Here is a 19,758-nt window from a genome sequence, read left to right on the forward strand (position 1 = left end):
CCCAAGTGTTGAGATTAAAATCATGGACCATAATTGCCCAGCTAAACACATAGATTTTAAAAATAAATCTTTGAAATTATTTAGGCGGTTGTGGAAGCACAAGCCAGTAGAGCATGGTAAAGAGGGTCACAAAATTGAGGCCAATGTGGGCTACATAATTTATACATTTTCTCGGTTTTAAGAAAGTAAAGTATTTAATTAGCATGGATTCATTGTACAAGTTATGGGTTTCACTATGGCCATGCACAGATTAATGAGGAATTCAGAGCTGAAGATAGGTGCACATGTGCATTCCAACACATCTCACCCCAGAGTGGCACTCAGGTTCCCCTGATTGATGGGGATGAAGGAACACTATAGTTCCCATTGCCTGTTTCATGCGTATAGCATCCTCCATTCTCCACAGTGCAGGACAGTAAGCAGGCTTAGGCTACTCCTCTGTGCCAATTTGTGTTTTCCAGATAGCTTTGTCCAAACCAGTGAAAAATGAAATGTCTGGAGTCTCATAAATGGGACTACACTGAGTTTTCTCGCCCCTATACAGTGCAAATTCAGACAGTGGATCGCTTCTTAAAATGGATTCTGCCTACAGAACCCAGAGTGTTACCTGGGAGATACCAAAAGAATGCTGAACAAAGTTCAGAGTACTCATCTAAGTACAGGGGGACTGTGGGACTTCCTGGTAGCTAGAATTATCTTTTAGATCAGAAGTTCAAAACCTGTGGGTCATGACCCTATTGCAAATGTCTGTCTCTAAAAATATTTACACTATGATTCATAACAGTAGCAAAATTACAGTTATGAAGTAACACTGAAAATCATTTGATGGTTGGGGTCATCACTCTATGTGGAAAGGGTCACATTAAGAGGATTGCAAGCCACTGGTCTAGATGCTGCTGGAGTCAACCCTGAAATTCTCCTTCACCCTTCTGTCTGTGAAGGGAAGCTATCCTTGCCCCCAACCCACTCAATCCCTCCTCTGCTGTGGAACCAAGTGGCAGGCGTTTTGTTTTCTTTGTATATGCTTTTGTCCTGCTTCTATTCAAAGGAGTCAGTCTCATTCTTGCTGATTTCTAGAGTTTTCAATCCAGCCACCCAGCTCAAAATGCAGTTACATACATACTTGTTTTTTTGGTGGAAACAGTTTTGTTTTGTTTTTGTTTTTGTTTTTGTTTTTTTACTCAACTTCATTGAGAATGGAGTGAGTGCTGGGAATGTCTGTTCCATCATCTTATCTCTCTCAGCTTAATTTCAAAGCCATATACGCTTTTGTATATACCATAGATCACCCAACAAAAACTAATGTGAGTTTTATTATAAATGAGAGTGAGTTTTATTGTAGAAGATGGGGAGGATTTAGTCAAGTGGTTTGAAGATTGTCAGTGAGGCAGTAGAGATGATAGACAGGCAAGTGTATATGAATCTGGAGTTCACAGAAGAAATGCAGCTGGAGGACAATTTGGATGTAGTCAACCATTGGCATGATAGATCAGTTATGGAGCATATGTGGAGATGGAATGAGAAGGATGAGAGGAAAGAGGGGAAAGATCAGGAATTGAGCTTTTATCCCTTCCAAATGTTAGAGACTGAAAGGTAAGAAAGATCTAGAAGAAAGGACTAAGGATAAAGGGTTTCATTGGGAAGTGAGTAATGAAAATTGTACCATCAGTCACCAACCAAGTGTTTCAGGGAGGGAAATGGGATGAATCTCGTCTAATGGGTAGACTTAAATTTAAAAAATAAAAATAAAAGGGTAACATGGGACCGGAGAACGGTTCTGAACTGAACTTCTAGAGATCGTTGGTGACTCTATGAAGAGCAGTTTAGATCAGTAGATTGATTTTTTTTCCTTGTAATAAAACAGGTATGCATATCTTAGAATTTATCTTGGCTCCTATAGAGTTAGTGATCATAACTCTGCACCAATAAACACTCCATTTACATAATCACAAAGTGAGTCAGATTGGCCCACAGGATAGAGTTCACTCTATCTACCATAGGGACAAAGCATACGGTTTTAAAGCATGATTTGAGTGTGTTCAAAAGAAAGGAATCAAATGTTGCTATGAAGGTTGAGGTAACTTGATAAACATATAGGATGATGGGAAACAATTTTACATTTTACGTATCTTTGGGAAATGTAAAATCCCAGATTTAGATGACTTGATCCTAGGAATGAAGACATCCTTTTTACTTAGTGTGTACCAGAGTAGCTATAAAGTCCAGTATAGGATTCAGCCAACCCTTTGCTATACTATTCTAGGCTTGTTCTCTGAACTATTGCCCTATGCAACACGTTCCTACTTACCATGACTGAACCAGACCCAGAAGTAATATAAGTAGAGAAAAGTAGCAAAGGACTCATTTAAGATGACATTTTCACAGCCATTTTTAGAATTGTGGATCTTGTGAGTTTTTATTCTTTATTAAACAGTGAATGCTAGGAACTTTGTCCTTTCAGGTCACAGAATATCAGCTGCCACATCTTCATGAATCATGAAGTCAGTTTGGTGCCTCCAGCACCATAAGGAACGTGTCTCCCTCTTTTTCCTTGTCTGCTTTACTTCCTGCCTTACTCGTTTGAGACTAACAAAAATAAAAAATAAAAAAGAGAAGAAAAGCTATAAGAAGAATTGCTCCCACGCTGCAGTCAACTAGTAATGTCTATTTTACTTGTACTATATTCAATACTTTATAATTCATCTTTCTAAAGCTACCTCATGAAAATTTTCAAACATTAAAAAATCAAAAAGAGAATTATAAATCCCTTATACTCAAAAATTGAATACCCATCTATAACCCTCTGAACTACGCTGAGAGACTGTTATAGAAAGTATACATTTGTTTCCTTTATCATCGGGGCCACATTTTGTTTCACTTGTCCCATTTCCAGGACAATTGCTCCCCCTTTTATGTTGTCCCGACACTGACATATCTTAAGAGGACATATCTTAGTTAGGAAATGACTGCTTCTTCATCTGCAGTACGAGTTGCCCCCTTTAGGGCAGAAATACTGCATGGCTTTGTGTGCTCTTCAGTACTTGTCCTCAGGAAACTCATCATGGCAGCCTGTCTGCCCCATAGTTGATATTGCTCCACTATACAGCTATTTCTTACTACTCTTGTAATTAAATAATATATGAAGAAATTAATGTCCTTTTTTCTCACAGACTTGCAAATACTGATAGGACTCTTGAATGAATTTTCTCTTATGATGCTAGTTTCAGAATAGTGATTCCTACTTAATCATTCTCTGCAGAGTCTCGTCTAAAGAAAAGCTCTTCATTTTCCCTGCCTTTAATTAAGTCTCTTTATAACCTCCATGGGATCACAAATTTTCTCTCAAATTCCTTTTGACCATTGTCCATATTATATGGGTTTGACTTTGATATCCTCTGCACACAGTGCAATTATGCACATATCACAATTAATGTAGATTTTGTTCCAATATTGTTTCCTGCCCAACAGCATTAATCTTACTTTGGAAGGTGGGCACTAGCTACACTTTCGGCTACAAGGGTACTTTCACATCCAAGGGTTCTTTAGAGAATGAATTAAGACTTTTTTACCTTTAATATTTGTTTACAGTGTAGCCATTATCCCACTCCTGTTCTGCTCTTCGACAATTCCTCAGTCCATTTGAATTGAGACTTTTAAAGATTCTTCCTTTCCTTTCAACCATCTTACCTTTGATGATGACAACCTTTGTTCCTAGCATGCCTGCATTTATTCATTTGCTCAGTCCTACAGCAAATACCCAGTGGTTTTACTGTGGTTATATCCATATCACAATAAGCTTACCAAGAAAATGGCTATGTCTTTTACAGTTCTGCCTTTAGAATACACTAAGTAGTCTGTTGCACTCATATGTCGTGAGGTAATCTAGAGCTTCAAACTGTTCCCTAATTCAATATGGCATGATCATATAAAAATTAATAGTCACTGGATTAACTGGATGGCAACTTGGTGGAATCTCTCTTTCTACCTTTACATGAGTTCTGGGGGTAAAGCTCAGGTTGCCAGGGCTTTATAATCTCACCACAAGTGCCTTTATCATTGAGCAACCTAGCCATAGTCCCTCCTCCTTCCTTCCTCCTTCCTCCTCTTCCTCCTTCTCTTCTTCTAAATTCACATTGTACCACAAATAGTGTTTTGTTGTTGTTGTTGTTGTTGTTGTTTTGTATTGTAATTTATTTGAACCAGAACACAAATGAAGTCTATATGATAATTTGTTGATATAACTTGTCTTTCTAATTTGCAGATTTCCCTTTAAATGTTTTGTTTGTTTTGGTTGCTTTATGCAGTATTTATGTTGAAGTAGCCAGGCGATGTCTTTCAGAGTTTCCCAAACTTTGGATTTTAATGATTGTATCTTTATAAACATGGGGTTGGGGGGGAGGCAACAAGGGTTTGTTCTCATTGTTTTTGTTTGTTTGTTTGTTTTTGGGAGGGGAAATTGGGAAAGGAGAAATCATATGACATGTAAATAAAGAAAATATCTAATAAAAATATGAAGAAAAAAAAGAAATCAAATAACCATGAAAAATCAAATTGTGTCTGCCAACTGATCAAGGAACCTATAGGTTTGAATATATTCAGGTTCATTTGGAGTTTGTTTTGAGTAGAACTTACCAAGGCTACTTTACAGTGATGTTTTGTTCTTCTATCAAGAGCCACGAGACTTCTGAATGGGTACTTTTCTGAGCTCCCAATTCTTGATCTGAGATCTAAACCTTGGTCTTTGATTTAAGTCTTCTTGGTTGCATTATTATTTATTCTTTAATATATTTTGTTTTATTTTTTTCTGCATGAAAATGAGCTAGCTATAGAATACAGAGTGCTGCCTAAACAGCTTTTCCAGGCAAGTACAACTAAGAGGGAATAAGTACTTATAATAATTAAGAAAAGCCGCAGAAAAAGCACATTCAAACCCTGTACAAGTTTAAAATCTAACAGAACACACCATTACCCACACGGGTAACTTTATGGAGCTACTGAAGCTGGATAACTGGCAGAAAGAGGCAAACAATGGCAATGAGTCCCTTTTTCTCAGGTTCTCTGGATATAAAGGATGAACACATGCCATGCATCTCTAAGAACATGAGGTTTAAGTGAAGAAAAGAGAGAAGAAGGGATTGAGTGTTTGCTTTCTTCCTTATGAATAATACATTTTATATTATGCCAAAGCTTATGAAAGCATTCTATGGTGGTGTAAAGCCAGGGAATTTCATGCCAAATGACCTACCAATCAGGGGACTTCTGAGTGACACCAATGAGATGCTGACTCCTGACATGAGTATTATAATGTCTGTCACAACATGAAAGGTATTCACTTAACTGACACAAGACACAATCAGATCAATAGAAATATATATATGTGTGTATATACATATATGTATATATATGTGTATATATATATATATATATATGTATTTATCAAGTGGAGAAACATTACATATCAGGAGAAACCTGCTATGACTCTTTCCTTTCAGGTTGGAGGTAGGATTCCTTTTTTAAATGACCTTATTCATATATAATTTACACGAGTTATATGACCTTAAAGTACACAATTTTGTGTTCCCTAGTGGATTCATAGGATTATGTAACCATCACCACAAGCTCATCTTTACCCTAAAGTAAATCCATACCCATCAACCATCACTTCCTACTCTCCATACCTCATTACCTAAGCAATAATAGCCACTTAGTTACTTCTGTATTAACTAGCCACTTATAAGCAAATTGTTTTATATTGCTATGTCTAATGTGTCTCATGGAAATTCCTTTTTTTTTTTACAATAGCATAATAATGAGAGTGGCTTTGAACCCTCCACTGCATGAATTACATAAAAGAAAGGGGTGGAGAAAAGAAAAGAATAACTAAAAGATATATAATTGACTTTAGTAACATGTGGTGGCCTAAGCAATCACCAGGCAATACTGCCAGGAATAACAGAGTATACTGTATGATCTACAATAGTCAATAGCTTATGATTTTAAATACAAACATGAAGAAGGCAAGGCTTACAGAAATTGATACTCAATAGAACAGTGACATTTGCAGCCAATTGAATTTCTAACTTCACAGCTCACTATTCAAGCAACTCTGGACACATACAGGGATAGCAATGGGGCAGGCTTTATGAAGGTAGCCAATAGGTCTACACATGTGATGCCTTAGAACTAAGCCTGGTAATTCAGTGCTCAATAGATTCAAATTTTTGCTTAGAATTCCTTCCTATGCCAACTTACCCCATGCCTCATTTGATTGGTGTTTTCAAAATCGCTAATCATGTTTTCTCCTTGAAAATAATGCATGGGGATTGAAGATCCCAAAATATGGACAAGACAGCAATGATCTAGTACAATTGATATTAGAGCTAGAAGTCAGCCTTTGCTTTAGAGCTGTATGTTATAGAAAAACCAAAAGTGCTCATTTACTATATTCGCCCAGCACTCGTGGAGCAGATTCATTCCTCTTCTATACTAAAAGGAATAATTTCAGTGGAGACAAAGCACTGGTACTTTATATACAGTCTATGAGGTTATTCTTTATTTTTCTAGACATATAATCTGTCATAAGTCAAAATGTTTAAGCCCCTTAAGTGCATTGACATCTGTGTGAGCTGGGGTGGTGATTTGATTTTGTGTCCATACATGTAAGAAGTGTGACCATGAAGGGGTCCAGTACCTTCTATGTTGTGCAGGAAGGAATCAAAGTGTGTTTGCTCGTAATACTGTTATATAATTTTACTTCTGGAGTATCATGTATTTTCTGTCCTTTTAAAAAGTGTGCTGTTCAGTATTATGTCCGATCAGAGTACTCATGATACACAACATTTTCATACTTGGGAAATGTTAACACATTATATTCCTTGCTTTAAAACATGAAAGAATTAATCAAAGGCAACACCTTTTTCATTTTCCTTTGACCCATGAAACCATTTAAAAATGATGTGGTTTGCATGCAACACCTCTTGGGGTCCCAGAAGCCTCTGCATTCTCCATCTGTGTGTGTCTGTGTGTTTACACCCAGGCTTCTCTCCTCTTGGCACCGTTTTGTACTTGCATGAGAATTCATAATTGTTTTGCATGTCCTCTGTAATGTTGAAGAGAAGTGTCTAACACATGATATCACATGCCATTAATTCTTACATGATATTTTTCTTTTACTTTCAGTTACTGGAGTTTAAATATGCTTGAAATGTAAAAGTAGCATGACACTGGAGTGATGCAAGAATCCGCAATGTTCCTTTAAGGAAACAGGGCAGCTCCCAACCTTGTCTGTGGCAGCCAGGTCTCAATTACAAGTTATAAGAAAGCTTCATTAAATACAGGTGCTGTTTGCAGACTTAAATTCCAAGACAGCAGTGCTTTAAAATGAAATGTAAACCTTTTCCTGATCTGGCATAAAAATAAGCTCCTCTGACTTTGGTGAAAGACATTTTAGTACTTGAGTGTTTTCTGGATGAACATGATCAGGGGAGCATAGGATTTTTTTTTTTTTTTTTGGTCTGTTATATGGGCACATGACTACACCCCACCAATGGGACAAAATGCTCATCTCTCAAACAATTTCCTCCAAGCTGTCACCTCTCTGGCTCTATGTTTTTTCCCACCAGTGGCCAATGCTAACCCTGGGTTAAAATATCCTTTTTCACATTATTGTTGGCAATTCTATTTAAAACCTGTGCAACTAAGAAAACTTGTTCCATGAAGATTTTTTTCTAGTGTTTTTCAGCAGCTTAAAGAATCAAATCAGACAAGTATGGATGTTAATCAGACTGGTGGGACATTTTTAAAACATTATAGAATATGAAATTGATAAGACATTTCACAACGAACAAACCCACAAAGCAATTATGTACCAACAGTCAACATGTAATCAATTAAATTTTCTTTAAAAATCTACTGAAAAGCATGTGCTAATCAATTAAGTGAACAAATTTTAATATAGTATATATATTTTATTTTTAATCCAGCCCTCTTTGAACTAATAAACAGCTTGTACTTTAAAGATATTCAGTATTCATCTTTATTTTTCCCCCTTACCAAAATGTAGATGGGTGACTGTCATTTCTCCCATTCGGGGTGACTACCAAGTAAATGCCATGTTAGCAGCTTCCCATCGATTGCCTGCTGGCTGTCACCAACAAACTTTGGTACTAGCATTGGACTCAACCTCTCTGTGCTTCTCAGTCTAGTCTGTAATAAGAACGTGGGGTTCAATTATCTTTTGAATTAAAATATTATAATTACCATGTATCATAAATCTATATGCTTCCTTTTGCTCTTTTAATTAAATCCAAGCTGAAATAATTCAAATTTATTATTAAGTCACCTGGACATTCTATGTCTGACAGTGAGAAAATGAAAATAGTATAGTATTTTGTTTTGATACTGCCTTGTGTGCTCTGGACACCCTAGAAGGGCGTTGTCTTGCAGATGAAGATTCAGAAGCTCAGAGAGATTCAGTTACTGGTCAGGCTGTTAAACTAGGTTAAAGAGTCTGGATCTCCCGCCCTTAGACATTTCTGTCACCACTCATCCACAAAGACCGTTGTGACTGTAAAACCATGTTCCCCGTGTGTCATTATCGAGATTTGGCACTCCTTGAAAAGCAAGTCTGCCTTTCGCATCCTCCAGCACCTTTGCGGAGTGTCCACTTGCGTCACTACAGCTCTCTGTGCTTTTACAAACTAGTTGTTTTGTCAGCATGAGTGTGACAACAATTAGACGTCCCCTGTTTTTGCCCCATGCCTTTTCTCCTTCACAGTCATTCAATGACAAGCGTAAAAAGAGCTTCATCTTTTCACGAAAATTCCCATTCTACAAGAACAAGGAGCAGAGTGAGCAGGAAACCAGTGATCCTGAACGTAAGTAGATTCTCGAAGATAATGTCACATGCAACACAAGAAAAAAAAATCTTCCAGGGCAACACTCATGACAGGCTCTCCCACACCACACACCTAGGCAAACAACATGACAGGCAGGCAGGCAGGTTTTACTACTGTGACCAGTGTTTGACTGCAGTCTGGATCCTTCCCTTCCTAGGGCTGTGTTTTGCAAAAAAAAAAAAGGCCTTGACAAAGCTGGGGTTTCAATCCCAACCAGCATTTCTTTGTGACCAGAAACATGCAACTCCATAAGGCATGAGACAAATTCTTTTCTGTCTTGACATATTGGATTACATCATCACGTATGTATTTTGTCTTGAGCTCAAGCTTGGTGCATTTGTATGCTCTTATCCTCTGGGAAGCCATTCCATGCAGGCTGAGATGGGAGCTTGTACTGCTGGATGCAGAATGTGTTCTCAGATTTGGAATGAGGACATTCTTTGACAGTGAAAAAAATTCCATTCACTGTTTTTTTTTGTTTTTGTTTTTGTTTTTTGTTTTTTTTAATTTCCCTTCCCACAATCTCTAGCTTCAACCTTCTGAGTTGACTTACAAGTAAAAAAATTCCTTTTATTTCTCAGCTCAGGGAGTTTGGGGTGAACGTTATTTCTGAAGGTAAGAGGGTAGGATCCAGACTGCTTGGACAACACGGTCCGTCATGGTAGTATCCATTTCAATTCCACTGACTTCTGCCTTCCTCTTCCGTGGCTCTTCTTCCTCTCTCATTGCTCTCTCTGGGGACTTCCATGCAGGACATCCCCGGATTAGGTGACGACGGTTATGGAACAAAGACTCTGAGTAAGTTTCCAGGAATGGTCACTGTTAACTTCTCCTTTCCTTTCCTTTTGAGTTTGGCTTTTGTTCCTTTTCTTGAGGGCCTTTCTTTCCTAGCATGCACACGATACGAGTTTCATTTGTTACCTAGCTGTGAATGCTCCTACAAAATAATTTTCGGTCATTTTGTTCTGCATGTCAGCATTTAAAAGCAAAGTGTGTCAGGCAGTCTAATCCTGCTGCATTTAGCGCCTCCCCTTTCTGACCGTGTGACAATGGCCGGCATGGTCTGGATGCCCATCATGGCATCGCTTGCTCAGCCACCAACTATGTCTCACAGAGCAAGACACCATGTTGCAAAGAAAGGGTGAGCTAAGTGTTCTAGAATGGCAAAGTAGAAATATATTTTATGTTCTTTCTTCTGCCTTTCAACAGTGGAAAGATGTAATGACCTTGCCAGATTCTATAGTTGAGCTATACTTTGCTACTAATAAAGGAGCTGTTTTTTAGTCAAAAGCAACATGCATTCTCAAAAAAAAAAGTAAATGTTAAGCTATCCAAGCCTTAATTCTTTGTTATTAACTTGACTGATTTCTTTTTCTCTGACTTGCAGTGGTCCTGCTTGAACCGTTTGTATGATAGTTTTAGATAAATAGTAATGCCTTTCCCTATCAATGAGTTCCCAGCTGCATTATGCTGTCAGGGCTTCATCTGGTAGTACAACATGAAAACTAAGTTATATTAGACCTTTAGATTTTCGACTTATTCATGTCTTTGGTCTATGTCTCGTTGCACTTAGCAATTAAGAACAGGTATCTATGACTCCAATCCTATGCAGTGGTTATGCTTTTCTTTAACCCTAACCCCACTCTAGAAGCACCAGTGGAATAAGAACAGAATGTTGTATCTTTTGCCAATAGATCACATACTCAATTTTGCTTTGCTTGTCTTAATGTAATGCAGTAGATATTTTTAGTTGTTCATTTCATTTTTGTAAAGCAAACTACCATTGACTTGGGTTTCACATTGAAGGGCTGTTTACATAAGCTTGTGCATTTTCAATAGCTGTTTACATAAGCCTGTGCGGTGATGCCTGCCTTTCAGGGTTCACGGTTTGACTCTCACTGGCCTGTTTTAGACATGTAGCTGTAGAAAACAAAATCTGGTTGAGTGCTGCTCTTCTTATAGATGAAAACTTTATCTTTGAAATATTATATAGAATGCGGTATGAAATTTATACATCGATTTTAGCATCACCTGGATGGCATCCAGCACCATTGGTGAGAACTTAGACACTGTCAACTTGGAAGGGAAAGGCATTGTTTTAGCATATTGCTAATAAAAAATACGTAATGCCCTGAATCCAGATGTTTGCTTTCTTTTTAAAAACTGGACAGATTTAATTAATGGGGAAAAAATCGGGTACACCCTACATCAGTTTCAAAGTAGATAAGATAAGAATGTCCAATGAAGGTACCCTCCATTACCAATACACATCTCACTGTGCGCTCAGTGATAGGGAGCAGTCTTTCATGGGTTTATACCATCCCCCTTCCCATGAGTCCTTGGACTTGTATGCCCAAATTAACAGCACAGCTCTGGCCATAAAGTCACACAGAGAGGAATGGATTGTGCTATAGAACCAATCCCTGCTGCAGCAAAAAAATACATATATCAAAGCATTTTAAAGCACTTTTTTTGCAGTTAAGAGAATAACATATCTTCTTTTCCTCTTTCTTAAATACTGCCAAATAGTTGAAAGTCAAATAATCACATATATATCATTTTAGTGCTGTGACTTATGAAGTTTCTAAGTTACACACAACCAACTCGTCAGCTGAACAACAGTATAGATAGCTCTGTTATGTTAACCAAGTCCTTCGGGAGGAATTAAACATAACTCATGCCAGATCCTGCACCGGGTAGCAGGCCCATGTATCTTCTGTCTGCTCCATTCTCCCAGAATTTAATAACTATTCCAGCAAGGACTATAGAATAAAACCTAAGTCATGAAACATTTCTCAGGGGCTTACGGCTTCCTCCTATATTTCCTACTCACTGAAGCAGGAAGGAGCTTCAAGAATCCCTTTTAGACCTGAGGATTTGCTTGCAAAGTATTTAAATAGAAAATAAAATCAAAGGGACTCCAGGGATCAACTGGTAAATGCATTTTCCCTTCAAAATAATTAAAAGCTAAAACAGAGACCCAGAAAATTGCTTACATGGCAGTGGACACACACTGTCTTACCCAATAACACTCTATGGATGTGTCATAGTATTTATAGAAAGAAAAAAAAAAAAAGAATATCACGTGGGTTGCTACTGTTTAAGAATGAGAGGTACTTTTTTTATTTGCTAAGAAACAGCGGTATCGTAAACTGGCAATAAAGTTTTCATCTTTCTCTTATCTGGATTCTCTTAGTGCGGTCTCTGCAGCCTTTCACCTGCCTTTGCTTACATTTCCAGTAGCTTTGCATGGGTGTGTCCTTTCCGTTCTGGCTGCTCTCTGACGCTTGATCCTTCTTTAATTTGCTGTGCTGTCCTTGCAGAACACGTCTCTTCTAATGCCAGCGATAGCGAGAGTAGCTGCCGTAAGTTACTGCTTGGGCTTGTGGTTCTTTTCTTTGCAGTTGCCCCATGCCTGTGGTAGTCATTTCGCTGCCTTTTTTTTTTTTTTTTTTTTTTTTTTTTTTGTCATCCTTCTCCAAAGCAAATGGCTTGAAACAAAATCAGCATTTGATGTGGAAAGATACAAATGACACGGGCACCACCCGTGAACCCTAACATGATGTGTGCACTCAGGCACAGATTTTCTAGTACCAATTCCAACCTCAACTGGTTGAGACGCCCATGGTGGGTGATTTTGACATCCAATCAGCTGAAATCAATGTAATCTCCCTGGAGGAGAGAAAGTCATGATTCTATGCTCTTCCTTTTGCCTCTTTCCTTCTGCTCCTGGAACAAAAATATTTCTAACTTATGGTGTTCCATTAAATCAGGCATCTTTTGTATCAGTTTCTCCTTGATTAATATTTTAAGACACACAGCATATCTATGTGTCTAACCTTATTTGGGGAATGATTGGAAAGTTGATGAAAATGCTTCATCTAATGCTGAAAGAATTTTAAATGCTTTTTAGGTCACTAAATGTAACTGAAAAAGGTAGGTAACTACTTTAAAATGTTTTCTTGTCACCTCAAGCCATTTGCTTAGTGTATGGAAACATTCACCAAATGACAAGCACATACTTCTAATCAGCCCATATGGTTTCCTGCTACCTACTTACTGGTCTTTGGTGACTAATACAAGTACCTATTACCACTGGCATCCTTATGCCTTTAATATTAATTTGCAATCCTTAGCAAAATGGGTTACCCCCCCCCAAAAAAAAAAAAACAGTTGACAGGGGTATCAGAAAAGTGCAGATCCAATACATGAGCCAAAGAAATAAATACCAGCATAGAAATTGGTATTCTCTTCTGCTTAAATATTAATTGAAGAGTAGAATTGTTTGGGGCATCTCTGTCCCACCCTGCTATAGTATGACGTATTATAAAACCATGCCTTTAGAGGCAGAGTGCTGATCATACGTATAATCTGGAAGTGGAGAGGGTTTCAAAGAAGCCTGGTGGCCAGTAGAAAACATAGAGACAGATGTCAGGTGATGATAGGGATCAGAAAAGGAAGGTGACATGGACCAAAGACTGAAATGACAAACTTGTGACAAGATGCCCAGGCAGAATATTAAAGTTGCATAATTCTCATATTGATTAAGAGAAAAATTCTGTAAGTCTCATTGATGGAAGGATACAGAGTTCTTGTGCTCAACATGGTTGCAATCTTCCTACTCTTATGTTTAACCCAATTTTAGGATAAAAAACAAATCGCCTTTCCCATTTCTCGTTGATTTTTTTAATTCAGAAACTAGCTAAAAAAGAAGGGCCAAAGATTGTCCCAATGACTCCATAAGCCACTCCTGATTTTTTCATGGGGAGAAATGTGACTTACTGGTTTGGCTTCCTGAAGACCACTAACTAATTTCCTTGGTTTTCAGTTTTCAAGGACTTTGCTCCCACTCAGCACATAGCCATAGACAAGGAGGACAGCATGCCTTGTCCTTTAGCCCTCTTTATGGGGTGTACCTATAGTGACTACCTTCTCTTTGGGAAATTACAGTTTTAGAATTTTTTTCCAGAACCACTAAGTCATAGACTTTAAGATTTAGGTCTCAGCTTCGAGCTCTTTGGGTGACATGCCACAGTGCCACCAATCCGGTTTTACTCTACCAAATGATAGCTGCACGCAAATCAATATTTATTGAGGCAGTGAAGGGTGTAATTCTATACCCCATAAACTACCCCTGAGAAGAGAATTGGAGTTGGAATCATTATGTTAGTAAGGCAAATGTGTGCCTACAAGCCTCTGCTTCTAAAACATAACTCAGACATCAGCCACACCACAGAAAGCAGAATCATTACACTCAGCATGTCAAATTACAGAGGGCCAAGCATGGAAGATCCCCACCAAAGTTAAAAGGGACAGTCACGGCTTCATTTGGCAGCATCTGCATGCACAGTTGCCTTTCTCAGCACTATAGAAGCCAATGTGGAAAACCGATCAAGCCTGGATCTCAGTGCACATGTCCTGGGAGAGAAAGTTCAATAAATGAATGGGAATGCCACTCCAGGACAAGCAGTGCAGCAGCAGTCCTTCCAGACAGAAAGTGACCTGTGCGCTGCATTTTGGAAAGAAGAACACTTGTCAAAAGAGAGAGAGGACCTTCCTGTGAGGGACAGGGCCACGACAAAAAGGCAAAGGTGTGGCCAAGACATGTGTTCTGAAAGAGGCAGAAACTTTGATATCAAAATCGGCTGTGTTTTTCTACTGAATTTCTGGCTTTTGCTATAATCGAGACTCGCTTTATGTCTCATGAATAGTAATGCATACAATTATGGAAAGACTCTTAGCCAATATGAAAAGTCTTCAGTCTGGAGACAGGAGAGCTTTATGAAAAGTGAGTGATACAGAATTGTCCAAGGCTACTGTACTACACAGTACCAAAGCCCCATTCGCATTGTATTCTAGAGACACACAACCCTACACATGCATGTCTATAAGCTTCCACTTCTAAAACATAATTCGGACATCTGCTGCACCAAATCAAGCATTACTTTTCCAAGTAAAACTATATTGAGTAGCAGCTAATATGTTAATGATTAATATGCATATTGCCTAATTATACAAATGCCACTTTGAAACCTTAACTATTAGATAGTTCCCTCTTTCTGTCTACCAATAAAGTAGTAAAGTTAAGGCTCATGGATTGGGACTTTCTGTATATACCTTCCAATTGTCCTTGTATTTGGAGGCAGTAAATACCAAACGGGAATTATTAGCACCAGGCAAACTTCTATAGCTAATGGTCCACCTTCCCAAAGCTCCATCAAGCTCTTTACATCATCAGTATTCATCAGTTAAGTTAGGATATTCCAAATGAGGATCTTGAGGAATGGCCTGAGTGTAGTGTCTGATATGAGGAGACCCCAGACTTCTCTGCAAAGGTTGGTAACCCTGAGCCCCATACTTTCTATGCTACTCCACTTTTCACAAGTATTGCCCATGGCTGCCTTTAGTTCTTTTATCTTGATTACGTCACTTGACTACTGCCATGACACTGTTACTAGGGAGGTCTTAAACTTTGACAGCCTACTTTGCGCAGGAGGCACCTAGAGCCCTAAGAGCTGTGTGCCTCTCTGCTAAGCGGTAGCCCTGAAGTTTGTGATTCTGACTCCCACGCACTCTTCGCCCTATGGTTTCTAAAAGCCCAGCTTCTTGCTGTTTAAGCCAATACTTGGCAATCATTCTGTGCTACTCACCAGATTATTAAGCCGAAAACTGCTACCAGTGATAACTAGACACTAAGCCTTAGTTTAAGGGCTTTCTCTTGGTTGAGTAATTTCAGCTTCTGACTATCCTGTGGAGACACTGAGCTAACAAATGGATGTAAGTCAAGATGTCAACAGTAGCCAATTGGAAATGGCTGTTTGGAGAATTGTGTAGAGGAGCTGAAGAGATAGCTCATAAGTTAAGAAGACTGGCTATTCCTCCTGAATATCTGAGTTTGATTCCCAGTGCACATATGAAGACTCAAAACTGTCTGTAACTCTAGATCTAAGAGGACCCAACACCCTTTTTTGGTGTCCACAGGCAGCAGGCATGCAAGGATGCATAGACATGCATGTAGGCAAAACACCCAGGCTAATAAAAGAAGAAAAAATAAGAAATGAGCATAAAGATTTTTGTGGCCACCCTTCAGGCAGTGACTGCTGTATGACTTCCACTGAGGGCACAGAACGGAGGAATGCCACCATGTGCTCCATATTTGCCACCCTAACGTGTCCTGGTGCTGACAATCTCACACTCTGGGATGCAGACTGATTCTAAATAGCCATCAGGTGCAAGCACTAAGAAGTAAGCTTAAAAGGTTACACACAACAGTAACAGCCCCAGCCCTCCCCTCACCACCTATGATCTCTTATTTCTAAAACTCCAGAAGAACAGAGGCTTCTTTTTTCTCTCTCAGGAAAGAGGACTAAGGTCTTGCTCTAGCCATGCCTCACTGCAGCAGGCTCCTGATTCACATACCCAGTGTTGTGCAGGGTTCTGTTAGAAAGCAATTCTGCCAAGCGTCTGACAGCTGCAAACCCACAGCCTGTGCTGCTTGCCCACGGCCAACCACAAAGTTGCCAAAACAAGACCGAGAATAGTTTGTACCTTTTGCCAGCTGTTATTCTAAGTGCCAAACTCTTATGAGGAGAGAGACAGAGAAATAGAGAGAGAAAACCTAACTAAGGATGATTGATGATTGTGGAGATGTTATACCAACAGAGGGTAAGAGAAAGCAGAAGCGCTGGTATTTACAGGTGAACCTCTTTGGATCTCTTCAGGCCTCTTGATGACTCTACCTTCTTTTGTGGCCCATGCCACTTTGTTCACTGCAAGCTCTAGTGAGTCCCATGGAAAAATCTACATCTCCCACCCTCCTGAGACAGTATGATATATTCAACAGAGAAAAACAAATGTGAATTTAAATCATGACTCTGTCACTGAATAGCTGAGCCAATGGGCCTCATTGAAGGCTTTAACCTTAGCTTCTCCATCTATAAAGTGGGTCACCAGAGTACCAACTACCCAAGAAATTTTGTGGAAACAAGAAGCCAGTGATAGGAAAGCAAAGGCCCTGCAGAATGGCATGCAGGAGACATGCATTTTTTTTCTCTCTTCATTAGGATTTCCCCTTTGCACTCTTCTGGTTCTTTTCCACTGCTCACTGAGCCTTTTTTCTTCCACTGGAGCATGGAAACTGTCATAAGGTGGTGAATTCATAGCTCTTTATAACCTCAACCTCACACCTTCTCCAACAGTTTCCCGTGCACACACAGTACATCCTTGCACAGGGCCATAACAATCGGGATGCATAAAGAATGATACATCACTACCTGCTAGCACTACTGCTCTGAATGCCAACCAGTTCCCTCTGTAAGAATCATACCACAAAACAGAGGACAAACAATTCTCTCATGAAAGAAAAGCTGCGCTTGTCTCATACGATACAGACTGACATCAGATGTTACTTAAGATTTGTATTCCGAAGATCCTGTTGGGGTGACCTGCAGCATGAGTGGAAAGATATTCAAATAGAAGCATGACGTGCTACGGTTATTTAGAGGAAACTGTATTTCCCAAAGTGAAGAGCAGACATATTCACTATTCGCACACATGAAGAGCAGAGCCTTTCTCTGTGCTCGTTACTCATCTTGTTTTTCACAACGGAAATCACGGTGTGAGTTCTCTGTCATCTTTAAGTGCTGGCATCACAGTGATGGATGGGGCTTTGCCTTTGTGCTCATGGAAGGACCAGTGTAGAGGGCAGACTCTGACAACGACCACCTGACACCTGAAGCTTTACCACACTATCAGGATTCTCATGATGGTTCCCAAGCCTTCCCTATAAAGTTGGAGTCTATTGCCACCATTAAGGAACCATGCTACCCTCCCTCCAACTTTTTCTCCACACACTTTTCCGCCCATCTTACAAATGTTGATGTATCTCCAGAACAGAGGACTGAGGCTTTACAGTCAGTCATTTTTCCCCATCTAAACTCTGTTTTTGTGTAGTTTAATTTAATTGCAGGGAATCATTCTTTCCTGGAATACACAAAATCCAGAATCGTCCCACACCAGTCCCCTTTTCTCAGACATAAGGATGCCTACTAAGCATTTCCAAGGCAGGTGTGGACATGTGCCATTTAGGAGAGACTGAGTCTTATTGTCCCCTCAGGATATAGGGTAGCCTAGCAAGGCCAATCCCAACAGCAAGTCCTCTTCAAGGTAAATGTGAAGCATGACTTATGTTGGCAGCCATTTCTTACCACTATCAAGGCTCCATAGGAGGTCTCAATACTCTACAACTACTAACATATCATAAGAACTACCTAGATCAGCTACAGGTATCAAAACCATCTGTCCGGTTACCACCTTTTGTGAAAACAGCTTGCTTTCCCCTGGTGCTGGAGCTATAAAAGAAAAACTCATATTGGCAGACCAAATGTGTAAGGGATGGTCAACCTATAGACTCTGTAGTACAGTATACAGCAATGAGATTCACTATGTTTTGGCCTCGGAAAAGACAACCTCCCATCCCAAACCTTCTCCAATAGATACTGAACTGTTTTCACCAATAGATACTGGACTATTTTCAACAACCCTAACCTACCCTCACACCAAGGTTGGTCAACAATAAACCTAATACAAATATAAGAGCAGAACATTTGGGATTTGCAGCTGAGCTGAAACAACCCCTGGCCAACTAGTTGATCTAGTGTATAAATTTGATTTAAAACTATTGCCACAGTTGACTCAAGGCCAACCTTGAAGCAGAGGACATGCAACAAATGCTGGGAAATCATTGCTGCCCTTAGTTCCCATCCAGAAGCTTCAAGACATGAGGAACAGCCTAGGACACACCTCTCAAGTTAGAGCAGAGACCAGGACCAGAAGCAGGGTCTCCCACTTGCTAAGCTCATGCTCTGCCCCACAGCTATAACCCCAGTGGCCTCTGTTGGAATCCAATTTAACTGACCAAGGACAGGTTGCTGGTGACTTGGTATTAGACTAAACCTCTAGCCTCCTGTAATAATAGTCTGACAGTTTCTGTGTCTTAAAAGAAATAGACACTTGCTTTTGGACCACATACTTAGGAAAATAAAATAGGAAATTAATTAAAAGAATCAGAAATTTTGACGAAGTAGCTTGAAATTATTAGATGGACCCTTTCCTTGGCTTTATTTGTAATGCTTGGTGTGGAGGCATGGCACTCCATTTCTAATGTCAGATAAAAAACATTCTCTCAGATCCTTGCCCCACCGCAGAGGGCTAGTAGCCCGTTATTACACAGAGTTGTGACTATGCGATTAACTAGATACTAGAGTTTTATGAAGATGGAGGGAATTTTGAGTGGTTCAAGGAGAGAGCACAAGGAAAATTAACCCTCAACTGTACATTTCCTGTGTTTTGAAGCAGGAACTGTAGCTCTTTAGGGTGGCTGGTCGTTTGTCAACTGTAATTTTCCTTTCTTTTCTTCTCAGGAGGACAAGAAGATCTCATTCTTTCCTATGAACCTGTCACGAGGCAGGAAAGTAAGTTTCCTGGCATGTCCATGTTCCTGATTTCCAGGCTATGACAGGTGACACCAAACTCTGCTTAATACTCGGACCCAGGCTTAATACTGCTCCCAGGAGGACAGAACAGTCCTTCGGTATTCTCCATAAGAAGGCACATGTCCAAATCACTTAAGGGCCTGAGCTGGAGGACTGATGGGCTTAGGGCAGCTGCCAGCCCAGTTTCTCTAGCAAAGCTCAGAGGCAGGCCACCTGCAGACTGCCCCAGGAGTCTGAGTCTATGTCTCTGGAGACATTTATACAGAGGCTGATTGATGGTGACCTGTAGAGATGTTGCAGAGAAAAATTGAAGCATCAGGTGGGGAGTTAGACCAAATAGACTAAAATACCTTCTAAAACACAAAGAA

The 19,758-nt window shown here is 39.6% G+C and overlaps 1 protein-coding gene across 22 annotated transcripts in view; it reads left to right on the plus strand.

Annotated features, from left to right (window-relative positions):
- Dlg2 (discs large MAGUK scaffold protein 2) overlaps window positions 1–19,758 on the plus strand; it is a 1,953,494-nt gene that overhangs the window by 1,911,981 nt on the left and 21,755 nt on the right. For 13 of the 22 annotated variants that reach the window (XM_031387347.1, XM_031387351.1, XM_031387354.1 and 10 more), the window contains 3 exons: window positions 8,777–8,876; window positions 12,221–12,262; window positions 19,319–19,369. In XM_031387347.1, coding sequence (XP_031243207.1) covers window positions 8,777–8,876; window positions 12,221–12,262; window positions 19,319–19,369 — 193 coding nt within the window. Of the gene's footprint in view, window positions 1–8,776; window positions 8,877–9,649; window positions 9,696–12,220; window positions 12,263–19,318; window positions 19,370–19,758 lie in introns of all 22 variants that reach the window. The other 9 variants (XM_031387350.1, XM_031387364.1, XM_031387361.1 and 6 more) reach the window with 3 other exon arrangements.

This window comes from Mastomys coucha, unplaced genomic scaffold (assembly GCF_008632895.1).
Source record: "Mastomys coucha isolate ucsf_1 unplaced genomic scaffold, UCSF_Mcou_1 pScaffold21, whole genome shotgun sequence".
Lineage (NCBI taxonomy): Eukaryota > Metazoa > Chordata > Mammalia > Rodentia > Muridae > Mastomys > Mastomys coucha.